The 25,155-nt window shown below is 50.1% G+C and overlaps 1 protein-coding gene across 1 annotated transcript in view; it reads left to right on the top strand.

Moving 5' to 3' along the window:
• Positions 1-1,992: 1,992 nt before the first annotated feature.
• The window catches only part of KCNMA1 (potassium calcium-activated channel subfamily M alpha 1), a 771,888-nt gene continuing 748,725 nt past the window's right edge, over positions 1,993-25,155 (top strand). The window contains 1 exon segment of the mRNA XM_027530425.1: positions 1,993-2,334. Coding sequence (XP_027386226.1) covers positions 1,993-2,334 — 342 coding nt within the window.

Genomic DNA, 25,155 nt, shown 5'->3' with positions numbered 1-25,155 from the left:
AAGCTTCAAACACTCCCTTGAACCTCGCTGCCCAGCTTGCCCTCTCTTGCCCCAGCCCTGCATCCTAGGGCCTCCAAGGGCAAGGGGAGGGGCTGAGCTCTGATTGAAACAGCACAGGCCTATACTGTGAAGGATGCTAACTTGGCCTTCACGACAGGAAGGGCTGAAAGGAACCTGAGAATTCCAATTAAGCTTAAACTAATGAGCTGGAAACTTTGGGGAAACCACTGTGGGCAATGAGGGGAGAGTGTGATCATCTCACTTTTAATTAGCGCTGGAAAAACCTGTGGTCCAGCTAGTAGCAGGAGGAAGGGCAGTGTCCAGAGGGAGCATCAGAGGAGAATTCCCCTGGTGGTAAGGCACAGAGGCTGTTGAACAAACCCGGATGCCTTCTTCATCTCTAAGTGGGGAGAAGGGAAGATCCTAAGTGGGGAGAGGTGGCCTTGAACTGAACCTGAGCTGCGCTCCTCACACGATGGAGGCTGAGGCTGGATAAACACAGAGTGACTTTAGGGAACTCTGTTGTCTCTAGGAGCTGGCACTGTCCCTGAGACCAGGTCTCCCAGGCCCATCTCTGGCTACTTTCTTAGGCAGCCTCTGTCGCTTAATAAGGAAAAGGCAACAAACAAACAAACAAACAAAAACTACCATCTGCTGCTATCAAAGGGCACAGACCACCGCCAGGCCCGGCACGGGGGATTGGGGCACCTAGGAGGGCGACAGGGAAGAGCCTGTAGGGATGGATAGGGGTCGATCGAGGGTGTGTATCCTGGAGAAGGGTCCTCCTCACTCCCGAAGCCCGAGAATCTTGGGGCGTCCGGCCTGTGCAATCAACAGCTGGTTACTTCTCCCCTCCCCACCGGGGTCTGCTTTGGGGAAATTGGCCTGCCACGGGCGCCCGACGGTCCTCCTCGGGCGCGCCAGGGCGCTCGGCTGGGGGCGCAGCACCTTGGAGAGAGGTGTCGGGTCCTGCGCCTGGGTTTGGGGCTCTGTACCCTTCGCACTGGGACTCAGGGGTGCGTGCCAGGCCGCCGCCAAGGGGTCTGCCGGCCCCCTGCCCAGCCCGGAGCTGAGGCAAGCCAGCGTGGCGAGCCTCCTCCCCTCCCGCCTCGGGCGGCCTGAGCCCGCGCCGGCTCCAGTTGCTGCAGCTGCTGTTGCTGGCGGCTGCGGGGAGCGCGCAGAAGAGGCTCGGGAGGCGAGGACGGGGACGAGGAGGAGCCTGAGCAAGCGGGGAGGAAGATCGAACGAAGGCCGAGGAGGCTCAGTGGCGTGGCGACGCGGCTCGGGGATCCCGGGAGCATGGGCTAGCGGCATCGGCGGCGGGCCAGGCGCGGTGAACCTGCCGCGGCCCGACGCACACCCGGGCGGAGAGCGAGAGCCGAGCGCAGCCGGGAGAGGAGGGGCTGGCGCGCGGGTGCCCGGGAGGGGGCTGATGAGACGTTATTAACGAGTTGCCGCCTAATAAGCCCAGAGCGGCGGGCTAGCTGCCCGAGCGGCGTGCGGGGAGGGGTCCCGGGCCGGAGCGCGGCGCACACGCGTGGCGCACACGCGTGGCGCACGGCGGGCGGCGCGGCGCGGAGCCGAGGGCACCCGGGCCGGCGCGCAGAGCCGGGGCGGGCCCGGGGGCGGCGCAGACCCCGGGCGCCGGCGGCCCGCGGCGCCCCCTCGCTCTCGGCGCTTGGGGCCGGCGCAGCCCGGGACGAGCGGGGCGCGGGCCTGGGAGGGGATCTGCCCGCGCGCTCCGTCCCCCTCCCCTCCGGACGGGCGGGCGGCCGGGGGGAGGGAGGGCGGGCGGCGGCGGCCCGCTGTATATATCTCCGCGCACCCCGCCAGGTCGCGCACAGCGCCCCGAGCCCAGGCGCCTCCCCGCCCCCTTCTCGCGCTCCGCGGCGGCAGCAGTAGCAGCAATATGGCTGTTGATGGGTGTTCGGGGTGGTGCCGGCGGCGGGAGGAGCTCCCCCGAGCCCCTGCGCCGGCTGCCCGTTGCTAGCTATGGCAAATGGTGGCGGCGGCGGCGGCGGCGGCGGCGGAGGCAGCAGTCTTAGAATGAGCAGCAATATCCACGCGAACCATCTCAGCCTAGACGCGTCCTCCTCCTCCTCTTCTTCCTCCTCCTCCTCTTCCTCGTCGTCCTCGGTCCACGAGCCCAAGATGGATGCGCTCATCATCCCGGTGACCATGGAGGTGCCGTGCGACAGCCGGGGCCAACGCATGTGGTGGGCTTTCCTGGCCTCCTCCATGGTGACTTTCTTCGGCGGCCTCTTCATCATCTTGCTCTGGAGGACGCTCAAGTACCTGTGGACCGTTTGCTGCCACTGCGGGGGCAAAACGAAGGTAACGCGCGCCCCGGGCGCCTCCTCCCTGCGCCAGCCCCGCCGCTTCTCGGCGTCCCCTGCAGCCCACCTCCTTGCTCCTCAGCGCGCCGTGCCTCCCTCCATCCTTGCCTGCCTGCCCCTCGCCGTCTTCCCTTCCCTCCGCTCTCCCGGCGCCCGCCAATTGGGGCAGCGGCCGGCGCACCGAGGGTGAGGAATTGCCCCCAGCGGATGCGCTCCGGGACGCGGACGCCCCATCCCGACCTTTTAATTTATTATAGGGTTGTTTGCGGCAGCGGCTGGGGCCAGACGGGGTACGCGCGCCGCTCGGGGGCCCGTGGTGCGGAGTTAGGGAGAGCCGACCGGGCGGGCACCGAACAAGCTGGGGGCCACGGGTGAGCTTTCCGCGCGGCTCACCTGCCCGGGCTGGGCTCCTTGTGGTGGGCGAGGGGGAGCACGTCAACTCGCACTTTAGAAACCTGTTGGGGAGGTGAGTCCGTGGAATCAGAAAAGGAAAATCCTATAGGCAGGGAGGACATCTTTTGGAACTAGGGAATCCCAAGGGAGGAACATGACCAGAGGGCGTGGGGCACCTGGAGGGGCGAGAGAAAGTTGGGGAGTAGCATCCCACTTTGAGAGACAATCCGCGGAGGCTGCCGCTTTAGGAATGTAGCGAGGTGGCAAGCCTGACATCCCCTCCCTCTGTGACTCTTAGATATTATCCTGGAACTGACTCTCTCTCCAAGTTCTTCGGCATCTGTGTTCTCGCCCCCAGGCCACCGCCTTTAGGTCCGCGAAAATGCCACCGACAGCGTGGCGCTGGAGCTGGGGGTGGACCACCGAGAGCCGGCCAAGGCCGCGGTGCTCACGCGAGCCTCCTCCCCGACGTTGTTGAGGTGGCTGGATGTTGGCTATTCCTGGCGCAGAGACGCCCACCAGCACCCGGGCTCACTACACCTTATGCGCGGTTGCTAGGCTGACTGCCTGGTCTGTCGCGTCGTGTCCCTAGAGATGTCCTCTCTCCACCGCCCCCCCCCCTCCCCCGCACTGGCTGAAGGTGCGGGGGACAGCTTTTCATAGAAAACTGCAGGATAAAAAAAGAAAGAACTGGAAAAAAAAAAGAGTGGCCGGGCTGCTTTCTGTTTAGATCACTTTTTAATCTAGGGGTCTAACCAGTGCTAGCGTGTTCAGAGGGAGGGGGGATCAGAGAGGGACAGCGAACCGTGCATGGTAGAAGCAGATCTCACGTCTTTTCTAATAAAGTTAGTCCGAGGACCCCTCAAACTTCCACAGGGCACGGCAACTTGTAGCAGCCTCCTTAATTGCTTCTGAGAGGGAGTAGGTAAGACAGGGGCTATGTATGACACACGAGGGTGAAAGGAAGCTCTGGCTTTCTCTCCTGATCATTAATTATACATCCTGTCGGGTACTGGGGCTCAGCTGTGTTTTGTGGCAGCACATTTGTGTTTTGGAAAATACTGATGTGTTGGAAATAAGGGAGAAAAATAAAAGCCATCATCCGATCCTTCCTCCTACTTCTCTGAGACCTCCAGATGTTAGCCAGCCAGTTTTCTCTGGAGATACCTTCTTGGCCATAGCGGTTTCTCCTTACTTGTCAGGGTGGAAGACCTCCCACATTCCAGAGAAGCCAGCAGGTTACACAGGATCCTAACCCTGGGACCCCCCTAGACCTGGCCCCTTGCCCAGCCCTCCTGACTGGGCGCCTGTTCATGTTGTCCTTGTTGTTTAGTTGGTAAGTTGTGTTGGACTCTCTTCCGGTGACCCCGTGGACTGTAGCCCACCAGACTCCTCTGTCCATGGGATTTCCTAGGCAAGAATACTGGAGTGGGTTGCCATTTCCTTCTCCAGGGGATCTTCCGGATCCAGGGATAGAACCCGCATCTCCTGCATTGCAGGCAGAGTCTTTACCCCTGAGCCACCTAGGAAACCCACGCTTATTCATAGAGTCTTCTTATTCACACATTCCCTCTCCTCTGCCTCCCCAGCAGTCTTCAGTCTGGGAATGTTTTTCCTTTACGGAGATTCTGTGACTACCCTTGGGGGGCGGGGCGGGGAGAAAAGAGTCGTACAAATCTCAAATGTTTTCTAGACTGATTTTAGTGAATTTAAATGACCTCTTATCTTTCAGGAACTGGACAGGCTTGATCATACTGAGAACTTTTCTTTCAGTGAGTGAAAATAAGTTTCAGTGTTTTTGTGATCCTGGGGTTTTAAACGCAGCTTCTGAAGTCTTTTTACTGTAGGAGGTTCATCAGTGCTATGGCAGTGCCTGTGGTGACATGCGGATTGGATATTTCACGTAGAGTCTCTTTCCTAAATGATGACCAAGCATAACTTCTGTAAGTTTTCTCAAGAAAATCGTTTTTTGGCAACAATCATTTAAAAAGAACAACCCCCTTATATCAAGCTATATTTTGAAGCTCCAGTACATGCCAAGTTGACATAACCGGAAGTGTCTACAAAGAATCAGCCTGGAACGAGAGATGCTTGCAGTTGGTTGGGAAGATGTGAGGCCAGTATGGAATGAGATAGGGTTACTTTTTGTGTCTTCAGAGTCCTTTTTAAAAACATGCCTAGGATCACTGCCCCTTGATTTGCTCAATTAAACAAGTGTGTGTAGCCATCTCATTTTGCCCAATAGTAGTTACTTGGGCCTTTTATAAACTTTTCTTTCTACCCTTGAGGTCTGTATTTTTACTGCAGTCTCTCTCTGTTTTTTCCTTTTTTTTTGTCCTTCATTCTTTTTGCTTTCCAAGTATTTAGTAGTTGTCAAGATGCCGTTCAGAAGAATGCATTTGGCTTCACTTTGGAATAATTATTTTAGTGCTGGGTTTCCCAAGCAAACCAAGGCTGCTTTTCCTTATTATTCTACCAGCCCTCAGATATGTTCACTCTCATCCTGATTTAGCCCCAAGGTGGTCTGACCTGGAGCTAGGGTCTTTTTCACATCTGAAACTCTAGGGGAATAAGCTTCAGCTGGAGCTCTGGAATTACAGCATTTGGCCTCTGGGACTATACCATCCTTTTCGATCAAAGGAGCCTGAAACTGGGTGTACATCAAGAGGCATCTCATCCTTAGTCCCTCTGACCTCTGAATCTCAAATTGTGAATGACTTCACTGTTCTGAAAAGAATGGCACGTGGGCTTCTTTAGGGAACAAAAGACAAAAAAGAATCCCGTTTTCTCGCTGTTTGGAACTTGGGCACAGTCATTCCGGTATTATAGTCTTTGCTGTATTTTTTCACCTCATGGTCTTTTTCTCTGATGGGTTTCATCAGAGCCCTCCATTCACTTGGCTGTGACGTTTCCAGGTTGAAGCCAGCCGCAGACTGTAGTGAACAAGGAGCTGCTCTGGCAGCCTCAATAAGGGTGTGACCTTGAAGGCGTGGTTTTAGTCTCTCTGGTCTCTTTCCTGCTGTGTGAAATATGGGGTTGAATTCTGTGAGTGCTACTGCCCCTTCCTGCCCTGGGACCCAGTGGAGGATAGTAGAAGGAGTTGGCGATCTATGGGTAAAGTGTCTAGCTCAGGACACATTTTGTAATTCTCCAGCTTCAGAGTGCTTGTGTGTCTTTATTTCCACCTTCTGCTCTTCCTCCAGCCCGCAGGCTGCTTTGCTTTAAATGCCTGGGGAAACTGAGGCCAGTTTCCTACAGTGGTGTGGTTTGCTGGGAGGGGCCTCGCGTGGCCAGGCATAGACTCATCCTTTTCTCTGTGCAAGCCATCCTCCTCGGAGAAGTTTGTGTTCGATTAAGTCTGGTCTGCACGTAATGAATTATGGAGGTATTGTCTTCATGGCTGTGTCTGAGAAAACAACACGTTTTCTCTGTCAGGCTCATGACTAATATAAACATCAGATCCCTTTACGGCTTGGTGATTACCCAGGGTCTGGCCTGGCACGTCCAATCAGGGCTGGAGCTTCGGAGCCTCAGAATTCTTGATTCCAGATTGGCCCTGGTGCCTCATCTCATCCTGGAGATCGGCGGCACTGGATGACCTTCAGATGCTCCGCTTTGATGGCATCACTTAAGGTGGCCTTGGAGGAGCGCTCAGGTCCCAGGCACCGGGGAGCTGCAGGTGACCTTCCTTGTCCTGAGAGCTTTTTCTCCTTGTTCCTGGCTCTCCCTGTGGAAATGCACGCTTCTGTAGAGACACTGCAGTCAGACAGACCTGAGTGCAAATCGTGGAGCCCACGCTTGTTACCTGGGCATCTGTGGCTGGCAGCCCAGTTAAGCTGTTTGTCTTCACCTATAAGAAGAGCGTGATGATGCTTCCTTTGTAGGTTTCTTATAAGGAGGGACAGTACTGGGTATATACCACCCAGGAAATGCCTGTTACTTAGTAGGCCTGTCAGTAGGAGATCTCATGGCTTCACAAGACGGCGAGTTTAAAATTTTCTCCTTAAGTCCTTGAACTTTTGACCCTGGAAGGGCACTAACTACAACAAATAGAAGTTTGAACCAAAAGGGACCTCTAAACCCTGAAGTTGATTGTCCTTGGATCTGAGACTGAGATTTGGACTCATGACTCTTGGCTGCTGCTAGTCTGGTAGGTGGGGGAGGGGCAGCCTGGGAAGGCTCCTGGACGTGGATGTGGATGTGGAGAAGAGCTTGGCAGTTGGCTAGTGCTTTGATGGTGGGGAAGAGAGTGGATGAGCCTCGTCATCGTGCGGCTCCAGGAGCTGCAGACCTAGTGCAAGTGAAAGGTTTGGTGGCCATGCATGGCTGTCTAATGTCCCTTGAGAAGGGATGAATTCCACCCCTGTTATCCCTAGTCCAGTGCTCACAGACCTGTTCCCCTGAGGCTGTGACAGTTTCCCCACCAGGGTGCCCTCTCCCCAGACCAGCTCTACCCTGGTGGTCCCCAAAGCGGTATTTCCTCCAGTGTGTTCTGTGGAGCACATGCCCTTGAATTTACCTTGTGAAACAAAATTGAAAGTCAAGACACAGCTTACTTTCTGACATAGCTGACATAGCTGCGGGCCCTTGGAGAGTCACATCACAGGTTGGGAGAAGTTCCATGGGAGAAGAATTGGGTAAACTATCCTTGGCCATACTTGCTTTGAGCAGCTCAGCCTAGGTGTCAGGGTCACTGGGTAGCATCCCAGAGTCAGCCTGTGACCTTGGGTAAGGACTTTGCCACTTTGTACCTCAGTCTCCTCATCTGTACACTAGGGATCGTTGCAGAGCACAGCCCCTTGGGATAGGTACTCTAGGGGACCCCACTTTATAGCTTTTCCTAGGAGGACACCAGTGACTGCGAACCATGTTCTGGCCCTGCTTCCGGGTGCCCAGGGGCCTAAAGAGCTGCCCTAGTGTGTGGCCTTGGGGAGAAAGGACTCCCAGGGCAAGGATCACTAAGGCCTTCTTTCCTGGATGGGGACATCCTCTGTGTGGCTGTTACAGGGAGTTCTTGCTTTGGGTCTCTCTCTGGCCAGGGCAAGAGGAGCCTGGTGCTGAAGCAGTCAGGTTGGCATTGGATTACAATGCCAGGACCTCCTTCCCAGTGTGGGCAGCCGGGGTGTCCCTGCTCACAGTGGCAGTGGCTGTGCTAGCCTGTGAATCACAGGAGCCAACACCATCTTCCTGGGACGTCAGAGCTGTGGTGCCCCTGCTGGGATGCCCCTGTGGTTCGCACGAGAGGGGCCGTGTTGGTGCCGTGATGCCACAGCTCCTGGAGCCCTGAGGGGAACCCTTTTCTCTGCAAGCCCTGTCTGGGGGTCAGGCAAGGTTGGCCTCCCGCAGGACCTCTGACCTCCCAGAGCCTTTCTGTGCATAGCAGGGAGCAGATCAACAGAGTGTTCTTTTATGAAATGCTTCTTTTCTTAAAAAAAAAATTATTTATTTCGCTGTTTCAAGTCTTAGTTGCAGCACATGGGATCTTCACTGTTCATTGTGGCAGGCGAACTCTTAGCCGCACCTTGTGGGATCTACTTCCCTGACCAGAGATGCATCCTGGGCGTCTTGCATGGGGAGCGCAGAGTCTTAGCCACTGGGTCAGCAGGGAAGTCCCTGAAATGCATCAGGTGGAACGCTGACCCTGGGCACACGGAGAAGGATGCTTGGGGGGGGCCCAGCATCAGAAGCAGGGTGTGCACTCTGGGGAGAAGGCTCCAGGGCTGTGCAGTTGGGGTGTCAGATCTCCTCCTCCGAAGGCCAGAGGGAGCATCAGTCTGTTTGCTCCTGGTGCTTCTCGCACCTTAATATGTACACGAATCACCTGGGGAACTAGTGGGATGCAGATTCTGATTCAGAAGGTCCAGGGTGGGGCCTGAGACTGTGCATTTCTCATGAGACACAGGTGCTGGGCAGACCACTCTTTGAGAAGCAAGTATCCGGTCCCTTCCTCAGTCTCCAAGCAGTCCCTCTCTGAAGACAGGGCTATTTTAAAATATGGAAGTTCCCATTTCCTCAGCATGGGAAGGGATGAGAAGAGGAAGGTTCACTGTGCCAGGACAACCGGGTCGAGAAAACTCGGCTCAGGCCTCTTCTCCTTGCTGCAGTTCAGTCTGGACCCTCGAGGCTAAAGCTGATTGTTGGCATGTCTGCGCCCAAGGAACCCACAGAGCCCTTGGTTTGGGCTTGGGTCATGGTGGCCAGGGCAGCATCCTGCAGATGTGTGGGGTGTGGTCCATGTGTCGCCCACAGGCTCTCCCTCGTGCCAGTGGGTCCCACTGCAAGGGGTGAGACTTTCCGAAGTCCAGGATGGCAACTCAGCCAAACCACCCTCTTGCAAAATTAGAGGCTCTTGGTGGAGCGGGGGCTGCTCTGTGGTGAAGCTCCAGGAGGCCAGCTGCTGGCCATGCCCTCCGGACTGTTTGAAGTTGGCGGGCCGCAAAACTGCAGCCTGATTTTCCATAGAGACCCGGGTGGGCCTTCCCAAACCCTCTCACAGAGGGTGCAGTGTGAGAGGATTGGGCTTAAGACCTGAGCACTGAGTGTGGAGAGGTGGGTGGCCCTGAGCTGTACCGCCCTCCAGGGGTACTCCTCCACAGTTCCAGCAGGGGCAGTTGGAAGTAGCTTGTTTTCTCACCCTGCTGTCGGGTTTTTCACGGCTCGTACTGTCAGGGGCTTTTTCCTGGAGATGTGCTTCTTGTGTTGTTCCATTGTCAAAGGGGAGAACCTGGAATAGACATTTATCTTGAGCATCTTCAGCTTAAATGAAGGCCTTAGCATGATGCACGGCACACAGTAGGTCCTCAAATAATTTAAAAAAAAATTTGGCTGCACTGCGCGGCATGTGAGATCTTGGTTCCCCGACCAGGGATTGAACTTGTATCCCCTGCTCTGGGAGCATGGAACCCCAACCAGTAGATCGCCAGGGAAGTCCCAGTCCTCAGATAAATCTTATGGTTATTATTATTGTTGTTTTTGCTTTTGTTCCATAGTAAGTGCATCCTGTGTTCCAGGAACCAAGCTAGGTGCTAGAAGAGAAATAAGATCAAGTCTGTTTGATGGAGGGGAGGGAAAAATTCAGTTATCTTCTCATGGGTACACATATGTCTGGTCTCTGAGTTGCCTGCAAACCTGCCTGAGGGCAGGACGAGTTGTGTAAATATAAGCAAACATGTATTTTGGGTGGGTCCTTTCCACAGTGGTTTTTGAGTGGCCGTGAGGGGAGCTGTGTGGGAATGTTATAGGTACAAATAGAGTTTGCTGATCTTTAGGGTAATTTCTTAGAAGCTATGGAGAAACTCTGAGTGAAAGAGATGGGTTTGATTCAGTGACAAAATGATATTTGAGTCACTTCTGAATTTAAGTTTTCATGCCACCCTGGTCTCCCCTGACCAGTGGGTAACAAGCATTAGTTCATGACGAGCCCTTGTTCTTGAGCTGTATGAGTCAGCCAGGGGATGGAAGGACAGCTTCAAAACAGTGGCATCCTGAAGATGGGCTTTGCTTTGTTTGGGACATTATTTGGTGATTGTCCTTGGGGGATTGTGTCTAATTGCCAGTTTGAAAATGTAACTGGCACTCCGGGTCCAGAATGGGTCTACTTAACATCGTCAAGCTGAGCCTCGGAATCATCTCCGTGTAAGATCTCATTACCTGGGTGACTAATGCTTCTTTACATGGCCAAAAGAGAAATTATTTAAAACATCTCATTTACTTTGTGTTCTTTATGCTGCTTCACTGGCCTCCCTGCTAGGCTTTTCCAGGGGACCAGATCCGGTTGACTCTGGGCCTTTCAAAGGTAGTTAACAGGAACTTCTGTGTTTCTTCCTTCTCCCCTTTCTCCTGCTCTCCATCCTTTTCCTGACTTCCCTTCTTCCCTGTGGTTCCTGCCAAGCCCAGGAGCAGAGGGACTGAAGTCTGCAGGTTAGTGGACAGCAATGAGGGCTTGATCTTGCAAGTTTAGAAGCGTGTGGGATTGTGACGTTGTAAGTATAGAAAGGTACTTTGGGGCTGGGGTCCTACCTCCTCTTTAGCACCAGTGCTAGGAGCCCTCTGCCCCATCTCTAGAGGAGACAGGGGTGTTCATGGTCTTCTGAAGTCACCTTTCCATAGAGGGGCACAAACCCACCTTTGAATGGAAAGGTCTTTCTCCTTGCACTAGCCGCTCTTTGCTTCTGGGGTATTTCTGGGACATATGGAACACGTCTTGGTAGGTGATGGATTTTGGATTCAGTCCAGTCCAGAAAGGCCCAGGGCTGGTTTAGGTTTAGTTGTCAGCAATGATCTTGAGATGTAGAATTCCCTTGACTTTTGTTGCTACCATGCAAACCACCTTCTTTTTTTTCTCATGACTCTGTCTAGTCCTTCTTCCCCAGAAGTGGTGAGGCTTCCCCATGTCCTGTTCCCCACAGTTTGCACTAAAAAAAGTTTTTTTTTAAAGATTTACTTATTTATTTATTTTGGCCTGTGGTGGGTCTTTGTTGCTATATGTGGGTTTTCTCTAGCTGCAGCAAGTGGGCTGCACTTCGTTGTAGGCTTCTCATTGTGGTGGCTTCTCTAGGCACACAGGCTTGAGTAGTTGCAGCATGTGGGCTCCGTGGTTGCATCTCCTGGGCTGTAGAGTGTGGGCTCAGTAGTTGAGGTGCATGGGCTTAGTTCTCTGTGGCATGTGAGATCTTCTTGGACTAGGGATTGAACTGGTGTCCCTTGCATTGCAAGATAGATTTTTAACCACTAGACCACCAGGGACGTCCTTGTGTGGGTCTTATTGGACGCTGGGGGTGAGGACGTGGCTGTCCCTGAGCCATCAGGTCACCTCTTTGTCACTGGATCGTGCCTGGCATTTCCAAAGTTCAGCTTCTTTCAGAGTTTAGTGCTGAGCTTGGCTGAGAGCAGATGTGATTTGGGGGTGATGCCAAGAATCCAGATGTGGAGTGTGGATCCTTTGTTAAGAAGCACAAGTTGGACTCTGCTTTCTAGGTGTTGGCTGCTCCCAAAGGATGGAGAACAGACAGCGATCTTGAGCCTCTTTTTGAAACATTTAAATACAGCTGCTTCTAGAATTGAAGATTATTCCTCTCCAACTGCTCATCTTATCTCTTCTCCTCTGGGCTTCTCTATACCACTGCTGTCATTCTCCCTATTTTGCTGAGCAGAAACAAATCAGAGCAGAAAGAGAGCATGCAAGAGGGGAGGGTGGAGGAGGGCAGTGGGGAGCAGGAGATGCTCACACAAAGAAAAGTAGAATTTCTGTTCTGGAAACTGGAGGTTAGATAAATATATAATTGGATGGATTTTGTTTTTAGTCCCTTCACCTTTGTCTTAATCATGATAAGTGACCTCACCCCCAAGGTGTGCAGAATGATATAAAGACCAGTGGAAAGCGTGCTTTCCCTCTTGGAAGAGTTTAGCTTTTCAAGTGAGAAGTTCCCTCTGATTAACTGCTACTGTGAGGTGTGTGTGGCCCTGTGACCCAGACGCCCAGGGTCATAAGGTTTCTGGGGGCTTTTCTTCTTTGTGCATCTGTTTATGCAGGAGCAGCATTCTTTTCTTTGGGAGAGGATGCTGTATGAACTTGTTTTCTCTATACTTGACTTTGGAAAGTAGACTTTTTGTGGCTCTGGAAGGGGAAAAAGTAGATGTACAATGATTAACAATGGAGAGCTCAGAGATAAGGGCCCTGAGGCTCGGAGGAAAGATCTGGAAGGTGAAAGGGTTTATCCAAGTGCCGGGGATTTTCATGGCCAACATTAGCTGGCCGCCGCTTAATATATTGTTTATTTTCTTTGTGCATCTGGGAGCACTTTGCTCATAGTGCTCAGCGGCATTGATTTAACTGCTCATGAGTTACGACCATTTCTCCCATAGATTGTGGCAGCCACAGCTGACCAAGTGGTAAGATTCTTGAAGAATACAGGAATGGTGTCTTGAGCTGAGCCCATCAGAGAAGTCAGTGATTTGCCTGTCTTAAAGAAATCCATTTCTTAATGTTCGTGTACTACTGTCTTCCCCGTAAGATTTCTTTTTCAGTTTGTGTTTCAAACTTTTGTCCTTAATCTTAAAGTATGTATATATGCGTTGTAGAAGATGTAGGCAGGACAGAGAGGCACTAAAAGAAAAAGGGATGCCTCAAACCCGTCATGATGGCTACTATGTCAGAAGCCCAGAAAACAGCACGTGTTGGTGAGGATGTGGAGAAATTGGAACCCTGGTGCACTGGGAATGCAGGATGATACAGCTGTTATGGGAAGTGTATGGTGGCTCCTCAGAAAAGCTGAAAATAGAACTACCACCTGACCTAGCAGTTCTACTACTGGGTACATATCTAAAAGGAGAGATTTGTGTATTTCTGTTCATATCAGCGTTATTCATGATAGGTGGAAGCAACCCAGGTGTCCAAAGATGGATAAATGGATAAACAAAATGTGGTATGTACATGCAATGAAATATTATTCAGCTTGAAAAAGGAAGGAAATTCTGACGCGTGCTACAACATGGATGCACCTCAAGGACATTATGCGGGGTAAAATAAGCCAGTCGTGAAAGGCAAAATACTGTGTGATTATACTTATGTTGAGGCGCCTAAATTCCTAAAGACAAAAGTAGAATGATGGTTATTGGGGGGTGGGGGGATGAGGGAATTGTTGTTTAATGGATATAGAATTTCAGCTTTGCAGGATGAAAAGGTTCTTCATGGTAATATGAATATACTTAATATTACCAAAAGGACTTCCCTGGTGGCTCAGATGGTAAAGTGTCTGCCTACAATGCGGGAAACCTGGGTTCGATCCCTGGGTCGGGAAGATCCCCTGGAGAAGAAAATGGCAACCCACTTCAGTACTCTTGCCTGGAAAATCACATGGATAGAGGAGCCTGGTAGGCTACAGTCCAAGGGGTCACAAAGAGTCGGACACAACTGAGCAACTTCCCTTTAATGTTACCAAATGGTGCACTTGAAAATGGTTAAGATGGTTAAGTTTATGTCTATTTTCCCACTGTTAAAATTTTTTTAAGAAAGGAAGAAAATCCCTCTAAACCCCACTTCCTGGAGTTTGTCATCATTATCTTTGAGCACATTCTTCACTGTGGTGCTCATGTTGGTCGGTGGGGCAGCTGATATCTTTCCTCCAAGGTCTGGTAACAGGCAGTCCTGGGAGAAGTTTCCTGGCTGGCCTTGTTTGGTTCTGATGGTACCCATAGTAGGAGCAGAAGGACAGACCCAGCAACTCTCTTTCTGCCAGTGAGTCTCGTTTGATAGTGTGTGAAGTGAAAGGACACTGGATTTTTAATTTTTTTGCCTCCGTCTTGAGGCATGTGGTAACTTAGTTCTGGAACCCATGCCCCCTACATTGGAAGCACGGAGTCTTAACCACTGGACTATCTAGGAAGTTCGTGTGTTTTTTATTTTGACATATAAGTAGCTATAGTATCGTAGGCAAGTCACGTCTCCAGGCCCTAGCTTTCTCGTGTGAAACATGCTCTCTGATTCATTTCAGGGAGATTTCAGTAGACAGCTAATTTTTTTTTAAATTAGAAAATTTTTAATACCAAAAACATTTTTTATTGGAGTATAGCCGATTAACAATGTCATGGTAGTTTTAGGTGAACAGCAAAGGGACTCACCCATACATACACATGTATCCACTCTCCGCCAACCCTCCCCCCATCCAGGCTGGCACATAGCATTGAGCAGAGTTCCATGCGCTATGCAATAGGTCTTTGTTGGTTATCCATTTTAAATACAGCAGTGTGTACATGACCTTCCCAAAGTCCCCAGTTATCCCTTCTGCCTGGCAACCATAAGTTCATTTTCTAAGTCTGTGAGTCTCTTTCTGTGTTATAATAAGTTCATTTGTATCATTTCTTTTTAGATTCCACATGTAAGAGATGTCATATGACATTTCTGCATCTCTGTCGGACTTACTTCACTCAATATGACACTGTCTAGATCCATCTATGTTGCTGCAAATGACATTATTCCATGCTTTTTAATGGACAGCCATTTCTTAAATCGGATTTTAGAGCTGTCACTCTTACCTGATAAAGAACCCGAGATTAACTTACCCAAGGCAGTGGGTCCAGGGAGCAGGTCTGGTTCCTCAATGAATCCCCAGAGTGAAATTTGATTGACCTGTTCTCAGAACTTCCATATTGATTTTGATGAGGTGGCATATTTAAGAATGACAGTCTGGGGACATAGGCCCATTGGAAATACTATCAAACTTAGCATTAAAAGAAAAAAGAGTCTCAGAAATAGGTTTTTGTGACTGTGCTGTTACTTCAGATGACATAACCACACTGTTATTGAAGTTTTGGTTTTAATTTCTGACATAACCACACTGTTATTGAAGTTTTAGTTTTAGTTTCTGATGTGGGGGAGAGGCTGAAAAGGTCTTAGATTATAGTTGTTGCTGTGGTTCAGTCGCCAAGTCGTGTCCGACTCTTTGCGACCCCATGGGCTTAGATTATAGACTAGACTATAAACAGTCCACTATGATAGACCGGCTTTGTTGAGGTTGGGAATAAAAAGAAACATCTGATTTGAGAGGAGATCATGCGTACTTTCATGCTTTTCCTTAACTCGGCCCAGAAGATAACTCCAAAGCGAAAATGTTCATCTCAGTCGTATTCCACGGCGTTCCAGTGGCCAAAATGAGGGATAAGATGACCACAGTGTCTGTGGCAAAGGAGAGCATGTCCGATGGAGTCAGTAACTTCTGAAGTGCCGCCCCTCCCTGCCCGGACCCCCCACCCCCGCCTCAAATCATAGCCAGCACATCAGAACCTGCTGAATAGTCTCTTAGGTTATATAACATTAATCAGATTATGCTACTAGGGCCATGTATTAAATTTTAACTTGCCACAGATCCATTCTGTTAATACTTCACAGATCCACAGAGTGCCAGGTAGTTTGGGGGCTTTATCGAACGAATTGGTGATGATGTAGGACTTGACGAGGCCCAGATAAAAATACTTTCCTTAGATTTTCTGTTATATTTTAACTTTTATTGGAGGGTTGCAGGCATCCTGCAAGTATTTCTTACAAAATAAACTAAAAAATTGAAGACCATAGTTTTTTGTTTTTTGTTTTTTTAATCTGTTGTACTGAACAGTTGATTTCTGGCCATGAGCCAGTTAGGACAGAAATTTTTTTGAAAAAATTTTTGGAAGCTTTTCATTTTCCAGTGACAGGCGATGCAAGCACTCTGCTTTTAATTGGACCCTTCTTTAAGTCAGGAGCTGAAATGTTATCATGCAGATCTCTCCTGAGTTGCATGGAAACTAATAAAATCACGAAGGTTTCTACTTGTACTCTATGAACACAGACTGTAATGAAACTGAAACAGCTATCTCCAGGGATGATGCTATTTAAATGCTAGGCAAGGCTTGACAGCAGTTTTAATGGTGAAAAGAAAAGCCAGCGAGAGAGCACTCCCATTCTCTCCTCCCCGCCCCACCGTGCGGGTTCACCCTGCCCCTCTTTGCTTCCTGACCTTGGAGAGATTGACTCAGAGCAGAGACCTGTCACTGTTAGTAAATCCTGCCTACCACCTGTTGTAGAAAACAGCACCTGTTCTCAAACATTCTCTCTTGGTCTTTTCTCTCCCTCCTCAGACATTGCATTGATCTCCACACTTACCAGTGCTTTTGTTTTGCCGAGTCTTTCTGTGTGAACTGGAGTAACTGGCTTTTTAGGGAAAAAATTTAAGAAACTTTTTAAAGTAGTTACTATAGCATCGAGTGCTCCTTTAAAATTCCATATGTTTATTATGTTGGAGAAGGCAATGGCACCCCACTCCAGTACTCTTGCCTGGAAAATCCCATGGATGGAGGAGCCTGGTGCGCTGCAGACCATGGGGTCGCTAAGAGTCGGACTCACTGAGCGACTTCACTTTCACTTTTCACTTTCATGCATTGGAGAAGGAAATGGCAACCCACTCCAGTGTTCTTGCCTGGAGAATCCCAGGGATGGGGGAGCCTGGTGGGCTGCCGTCTATGGGGTCGCACAGAGTCGGACACGACTGAAGCAACTTAGGAGGAGGAGGATGTTTATTATGTTGTTTAAACCTCAGGACAGTCCTGCAGAGTGAACTTTTTTTAAAAATTAATTAATTACTTTTTGGCTGCTCCAGGTCTTGGTTGCTGCACGCGGTCTTTCTCTAGCTGTGCTGTGCGGGCTTCTCACACGTGGAGAGCACAACCTCTAGGCACGAGGGCTCAGTAGTTGTGGCTTAGTTACCCCGCAGCATGTGGATCGAACCCGTGCCTCCTGCATCGGCAGGCGGATTCTTAAGCACTGGACCACCAGGGAAGTCCTGGAGTGAACCTTGTTGTGATTCCCAGTTTGCAAATTACGAGACTGAAGCATAGAGGATGTAATTTTCTTTCTTTTTTGGGTAACAAACTTTGAGCATTTGTGTGCCTGGTAGTTCCTAAGCACTTTATATTATTTAATCCTTGCCACAACCCAGTGACAGAGGCGGTGTCTTCATCCTCACTTTATAGGTTAGGAAACAGAGACGTGGAGAGGTGCAGTGACTTGCTCAGGGTCACGCAGTAGTGAGGGCCAGTTCAGTTCAGATCAGTCGCTGAGTCGTGTCCAATTCTTTGCGACCCCATGAATTGCAGCACGCCAGGCCTCCCTGTCCATCACCAACTCCCGGAGTTCACTCAGACTCACGTCCATCGAGTCAGTGATGCCATCCAGCCATCTCATCCTCTGTCGTTCCCTTCTCCTCCTGCCCCCAATCCCTCCCAGCATCAGAGTCTTTTCCATTGAGTCAACTCTTCGCATGAGGTGGCCAAAGTACTGGAGTTTCAGCTTTAGCATCATTCCTTCCAAAGAAATCCCAGGGCTGATCTCCTTCAGAATGGACTGGTTGGATCTCCTTGCAGTCCAAGGGACTCTCAAGAGTCTTCTCCAACACCACAGTTCAAAAGCATCAATTCTTTGGTGCTCAGCCTTCTTCACAGTCCAACTCTCACATCCATAAATGACCACAGGAAAAACCATAGCCTTGACTAGACGGATCTTTGTTGGCAAAGTAATGTCTCTGCTTTTCAATATGCTATCTAGGTTGGTCATAACTTTTCTTCCAAGGAGTAAGCGTCTTTTAATTTCATGGGTGTAAGTCCAGGCAGTGGGCAGGGGAGCTCATGTGTCTAACCCCTGTACTGCTCACCTACAGTCACTACTGCTGTAGTGGTAGGTGGGCTCTGCTCAGCTCATCCCTCCACATATTGAAGGAAACTTTGGAGACCTAGCACTGAAGAGAGGATATAGTATGTAGAGAGTCAGGCACCGTCCTTAGATAAGATGTGAGATTCCCCTGGACAAGTTTGGAAAGTGCTATACTATCTGGATAGAAATGAGCCTTAAGGGTTATCTAGTCCTCTGAGTCTCTCCTTGTCTTGGTTTCCCTTGCTGGTCAGAGGGTCAAGCACCTTTTCTCTCCCCAGCAGGCAGGTGCGCTGTGGGCAGCTGTGCATGTTGCTCACTGCACAACTGCAGGGCTGCTATGACTTTGACGTCAAATAATGCAAGACTGGACATTATGAAATAGGGCAAATATACCATATCCCTGTGATGAGGTGTAGGTGGAGGCATCACATACATATTGGGGCATTTTTCTGATTATCAGTCTTCCTGGAAGTTTTGGATAAAAACATAGTTTTAATATTAACACATATACAGAAGCTATTAGGAGTAGGATGCAGAATTCAAATGTATTTTTAAAAATCTTAAGAAATGGGCAGGAATAGAGGTGCAGATGTAGAGAACGGACTTGTAGGCACAGAGGGGAAGGATCGGGTGGGATGAATTGAGAGAGTAGCGTTGACGTGTATCCCCTGTGCTGTGCTTAGCTGCTCAGTCGTGTTCAACTCTTTGCAACCCCATAGACAGTAGCCTGCCAGGCTCCTCTGTCTAGGGGGATTTTCCAGGTAAGAATACTGGAGTGGGTTGCTGTGCCCGCCTCCAGGGGAGCTTCCCAACCCAGGGATCGAACCCAGGTCTCCCACATTGCAGGCAGATTCTTTGCCATCTGAAGCACCAGGGAAGCCCAAGAATACTGGAGTGGGTAGCCTATCTGTTCTCCAGGGATCTTCCCAACCAGGAATTGAACCAGGGTCTCCTGCATTGCAGGTGGATTCTTTACCAGCTGAACTACCAGGGAGTGTAAACCAGATAGCTAGTGGGCAGCTGCCGTGTAGCACAGGAAGCCCAGCTCAGTACTCTGTAATGACCTGGAGGAGGGGGGTGGGGTAGGGATGGGAGGGAGGCCCACGAGGGAGGGGACCTCTGCATACTTAGAGCTGATTCACGTAGTTGTACAGCACAAACTAACACAGCATGGTAAAGCAATTTTACTCCAATTAAAAAATAAATTGAAAAAAACAAAAGCAAAACCCTTGAGAGTTTCATGTGGGAAGGGCAGGGGCACTCATTCAGGAGTGTGTGGAGGAGTGAGATAGTTTGACACCCACCAGCGGAGGCTTCTCAGTAGACTCTGAACCAAGCATCCTGATGTGAAATGATGCCCGACATGCTATTTGCTCATATCTCAAGCTCTACAACTGTGTTATTAAAAGAATGGAAATTCTATGAAAAGCAAATAAATATCTCTGAATTCCCTGGCCTGCTATAAATAAAGTGCATTTTGAATGTCGGTGGGCCAGAGAATTTAATCTGCACACTCAGAAGGAGGTAGTGGTAACTTATTCAGTGGCTGTGAATCTTCCCTTGCCTTGGAAAGATCAATCCCTCGCCCCCTTCAATTCCATGGCCTGAAAATACATTATTGTATCACATTATGGATTTCTTTCTAACCATTGGACATTGTGGCCTTGTGCCTGCCAAACCCGATGCACAGAATATTTGGTAGCAGATACGAATGGGTCAGTCCCCGAATCTTTATCAGTGTGGCCGTTCTTTTTCCAGGGATGCAGGGTTGTGTAAGACATAATTTCCTCCCTGGCAACACCGGTAGCCACATTGCATGGTTCTGGGGTACCATTCCCATGACAATCATGAATGATGCCCTTGGAATTGTGCACTTTGCAGCCCACACGTACATACGTGTGACTTTTCTCGGCATCTGGCTGAGTGAGCATAATACAAGTGAAGTTAAAAATGTAGCACGAGGTCCGTAATTCTTAAAGGCCAACCACGTATGAGAAACGTTAAGAACCCGAGAGTCCAAAAAGGTGGACAGCACTGAGAATTGGTCAGAGTAGGGGTGGCCAGAGAGAGTCCACTGGGGCTGTGGGTTGTAAAAGTGGACCCAGCCTGCCCATCCCTAGGCCTGGCCTCCAGGATAGGCTGCTTCCGTGACTTCTGAGCACTGTGACATAGGGGGCCTCCCGTGCTTGTTCTTAGCATGAGCTTTGGAGAAGGGTGAAAGCTTGCGTGCCTGCCCATGTGGGTCTGTGGGCAAGGAATAACAGGACCCTGAGGATTTGGAAAAGCCCTCTGTTGCTAGCTGTGCTATTTTTAGCTCCCTCCCACGGCCTCTGCTGTCTCCAGGTGTCTGTCAGCAGAGCATCCTGTGCCTGTATGGAAAACGGCTGTGGGGGTCCAGGCCGGCCAGCTAGGCAGAAGCAGTCTTGCTTCCAGGCCTGGTGGCCGGGCCGGGCCTCAGAGGCTGGCAGGCTGCTATAGGTCCGTTGCGTAACTAGCCTTTCCGCTGGTCACGGTGCTGCTGGCTCTGGGTGAGGAGGTCAGGCCAGAATAAACAGGTCCACAGTCCACGGCTCCTCCCCGAGCCCCAGCGTGTTGGTCACACTCATGGGCCTGGTGATGGGCTGGTATGGGCAGGAGCTGCTTTTGCTCTAGAACTGTCTGACCATGGCTGCAGAGTGCCCAGGCCTGGGCTACCTGCCTGGACTGGGAATGGTGGAGATGGCCTGGCCCCATCCATGGCTAGTCCGGATGTGGTAGAAGGCTGGGCAGTGGCCTCAGAGATGGTCTACTCCTTCCTTTCCTACCCTCCATGCTGCCTCCCACATCCTTCAGGGCTGGCTCGTGTGCTGGGAAGGTCACCTTCCTGGGAAGCCTTCTCTGCTCGCCTGAGTCGAGGCTTGGTCTCTCTACTGTTACCCCACCTTATCCTCTGTATCCTGTGCGAGCAACATCCATTGAATTCTCCCTGTGGACAGGGCTGGTGGTTTTCCTTTCTTTGAACTCTTGTGCCTCCTCCAGGTGGTCCCAGGGAGTGGGCAGCAGGTGTTGGCTGATCAGTAATAGTGTGGCAGCTTGTCTTCAGAAGCTCCCAGTAAGCCACGGATCTGCTGTTCACACTTTTGGGTAGTGCCCCCTGCCCCACTTTTGAAACAGGGCTGGCTCTGTGACTTGCTTGTAATCAGTAGAATGTGGTGGGAACGGTTTTGCTTCTTCCAGGACATGGTCAGAAGCACCCTTGCAGCTTCCCTCGTGGCTTCCTGGAGAAGGAAGCACACAGGTCCTTCTGGGTATGACACACACTGTTGAGCACTCCACCTGCTTCCTTGGGTTAATCTTCCAGGAGAGGCCATGAGCCTGACCCAGGCTCATATGGAGTAGCCTGACCACCCTGAGAGCTCCATGCTCTGAGAAGAGCAGGTCACTTGGAGAGGCCCGGGGATGTGCTGCCGTGTGGAGGGAGAGACTCTCCAAGGAGCACCAAGGCACCAGACATGGTGGGCAGAGTCGATCTTGGAAGTAGATTGTCCAGCTCCAGCTGACATGAATCAGAGCTGAGCCAGCCAGCTCATCCTCCCTGAGTTTCTGACTTATCAATCATAAATAAAATTAAGTGATTATTTCAAGCCACTGCATTTTGAGGTAATTTTTTATCATAGAACTAGATGACTGGAACACGTAACTATTAAAGGGTGATCGTTCCACAAACTCTGACTTTTGCCCTCTGTCTGGGTTGCTCTTAGATTTCTTCCTGAGCTCTCTGCACCCAGCCATAGAGGACTTCCTTCACTTTGCTAAACTTTCTGTTTCTATATCCCTGGGCCTTCACAAACGCCATCCACTCTACTTGGAATTCTCTTTCCTTGACCTCCCTCTCCTGTTTGTCTATGATGTGCTGGTACCTGTTTAACCTCTAGGAAGAACGCCTCGATTTGTAGCATTTGTCAATACGTTGGTGGCGTTTGTCAGTTTGTAAATATTCCCACCATGGCTGATTCCAAGATAATCAGCATGATGGCACAGAACAGGAGGCAGGTATGTTGTCCATATTATGTGTATGTGGAGACTGAAGCTCAGAGAGGCTTATTTCCCTCCGTAAATCATGGGCAGGCGTGGATTCTGGTCTGCTTGGCCTCAGGGACCCTGGTCTTTCCGCTGCCCTCTGCTCATGAAGGACTTGGAGCCCATCGTGAGCACAGGCGGCCCTGCTGCTGGGCTGGCCCCTTTCTTCTAGGCCAGTGGTTCTTCCACTGCTTCTTTGGGTTACTGCTGGCTCTTCCTCATGCTTTCCACACGTAACCAGTCACAGATAAATTAATTTTTCTCTTGGACCATATTACTCTATCTAGATTCTTTGGTCATGGAAGTGAGAGGGTAACAGGCAGGAAGGCCAGGGATCTCCAAACGGAGGAAATAGCCTGCAAATATCAGACATTTTTATCTCTCTTAAGCGGCAGGAGGAAACAAGCTAGCGATATTTTTTCCTTCTCTACACAAATTTAAAAGGAGGTTTCTCTTAAAATACTGTGTTACCATAACGACACCTGGTTTCACCAGAAGTTAACTATTCTCAAACCTAGAGATAACCAATGCCTTTTTCTTATGGAAATGTTTGTCTTAGGCTATGCTAATGTACTGTGCATTTACCCCAGACTCTGTCTTCAAGTCGGTTCCGCCCCTTGGCTCAGAACCTACTTGACAAACCAGTGTGTTATACTCAGATATTGTTCCCCTAATCTATGTAAATGAAACTATTTGTGTGGTGGTCTGCCCTTCTTCAAGATTCAAGTTAATAATTTTATGGCCCAGGATAAACCATTTGGTGCCAAGATTATCCCAAAATATATCTTACGGGTGAGGGGCCTGGTGCCATTCTGAATTTTAAGACATTCCTTTCTTTCATTAACAGACTGCTAGTGACTATATAACATCCAGCTGAAGACTAGCAGGGGGGTACTCTTTCTGCCTCCTTCTGATGCCTATGTCAGACGCTTTCTCTATCTCTTTTATACTTTAATAAAACTTTATTACACAAAAGCTCTGAGCGATCAAGCCTCGTCTCTGGCCCTGGATTGAATTCTCCTCCTCTGGGGGCCAAGAATCCCGGTGTCTTTGTGTGATTCAACAACAACCTTTCAGAAGCATTGAACTAAGAGGGGCCTGTGAGTCCATCTTGAGGCTTGATTAATTCTGTGTATAAGACTGGGTTTGCTGCTGTAATGAGCAATGCCAACATATCGAGGGCTTAATATAGAAGAGTATGTATTGTTCATATAAAGTACCATTGATAGTGTGTGTGGGGTTTTGGGGGTTGGGGTAAGGGACTTGTTCCAAGCAATTGTTCAGGGTTGGTTCCTTTTTTCTGTCTCCCCTGCCACCTCCCCCCACCCCACAGCTTGTGGGATCCTAGTTCCCTGACCAGATATTGAACCTGGGTACTCAGCACTGAAAGCGTGGCATCCTAACCACTGGACTGCCAAGGAATTCCCAGGGTTGGCTCCTTATGTCTGTGGATCTGCCATTTCAAAGGGGACGCTAAAGGTCTCTGTTGAATCCTCTGCACCCATCTGACAGATACGGAATGAGAAGTAAGGATCGTGAGGTGTGGTTTTGTGAAAGTGATCCTGGAAATCATTCCCATCACTTCTGCCCACACGGTCCATTGGTCAGAACTTTCACATGGTACCTTAATTGCAAGGTATCCTGGGATACGTAGTGTTCCCAGGAGTAGGAAGTGGATTTGAAGAGCACTCAGTTGGCAGACGGGGCTCCAGAGTGAGACAGAGTGAGGGGTTTTGCTGTCCGCTGCTGGCTCTGCCATAATTAACGATGACCATGACCCAATAACCACTCTGGGTGTTAATACTGAAAATTAATACTCAGTGTTAAGATGGAATATTCAGAATAGAAATACTGAATATTAAGACAGGGTGCCACTACGTATCACACACACTGTTGAGCACTCTACCTGCTTTTCCTCACGTGATCCTCTCAAAAAGCCCGTGTCGTAGGTGTTGTTACCGTTATCCTCATTTTGTAGCTGAGCAAACGCTGTGGCTTGCTGTGGGTATAGCATGGGCCCAAGGGACGTCACTTACGAAGTAGCAGGATCTGATCCAAACTCAAAATACTCTGGCTTCAGAGTGTTAAGTCTTAGCCACTTCCTCCACTGCTCTGGGGTTCCCTCAGCTCTCCTCATTCTTGTCCCTGCCTTCATCTTATAAGTTATTCTGCTTCTTAAACACCTTTAGGAACAAATGGACCAAGGGGTTTAAATGCCTCCTCCGTCCACGTTCCAAAGAGAACAGAAGAGAACGCCATCTCGAGTGTCGCCGGGAGACACTGACCCCTGTTCCCCGCCAGAGTAAGGGGTGGAATGCTGGGGTAGGGGCACTGTCTCTGCCCTCCATCTGATGTGAAAGGACCATCTTCTCAGCTCTCTCCTGCTTTGAGTATTATTAATACCTTGATGGGGCTCTTTGACTGGAATATCAAAAACAGAAGGGGAGTGGATGGCCGAGGCTGGTTCCCCGGTCCCTTGGCTCTCTTGCTGCCCCATGGCGAAATGGGGCAGGAAATGTCATTTCCCTTTGGCCCATTCCATCCAATTCAGATGTCTCGTTTAGCAGAGTGAGTCCAAAAGTTCACTGCTGAGACAGCAGGGGATCAAACATGAGGAAACGTGAGTGATGTGGCTGCTCTTTTAAAACTCAATGGGCCATAACACACGTGTCCACCTGGGCAGCATCTCTCATTCTAGTTAGCTCAGTGTAGTTAGCAAGAGCGTGCCATCTGGAGCCAGACTTCATGGGCTCAAATCATTGTTTGCTCCTTGCAGACTTAAGAGATCTTTTATAAATTGCCTAAACTCTCAGAGCCTCAGTTTGCTTACCTGGAAAGTGGGACTAGTAATAGTAGTCCCTTTATGTGGTTGTTGGGAGGATGCTGCAGCTAAGTCGCTTCAGTCGTGTCCGACTCTGTGCGACCCCGTAGACGGCAGCCCACCAGGCTCCCCCGTCCCTGGGATTCTCCAGGCAAGAACACTGGAGTGGGTTGCCATCTCCTTCTCTAATGCGTGAAAAGTGAAAGTGAAGTCGCCCAGTCGTGTCCGACTCTTCACGACCCCGTGGACTGCAGCCCATCAGGCTCCTCTGTCCATAAGATTTTCCAGGCAAGAGTACTGGAGTGGGGTGCTACTGTTGGGAGGATAATGTGTGTTAATTACTTAAGAGTAGCATCCAGTACAAGTGC

The sequence above is a fragment of the Bos indicus x Bos taurus genome, chromosome 28, assembly GCF_003369695.1.
Source record: "Bos indicus x Bos taurus breed Angus x Brahman F1 hybrid chromosome 28, Bos_hybrid_MaternalHap_v2.0, whole genome shotgun sequence".
NCBI classification, from domain to species: Eukaryota; Metazoa; Chordata; class Mammalia; order Artiodactyla; family Bovidae; genus Bos; species Bos indicus x Bos taurus.
The sequence above is the reverse complement of the archived record's forward strand: the minus strand, read 5'-3'. Positions and strand labels throughout refer to the sequence as shown.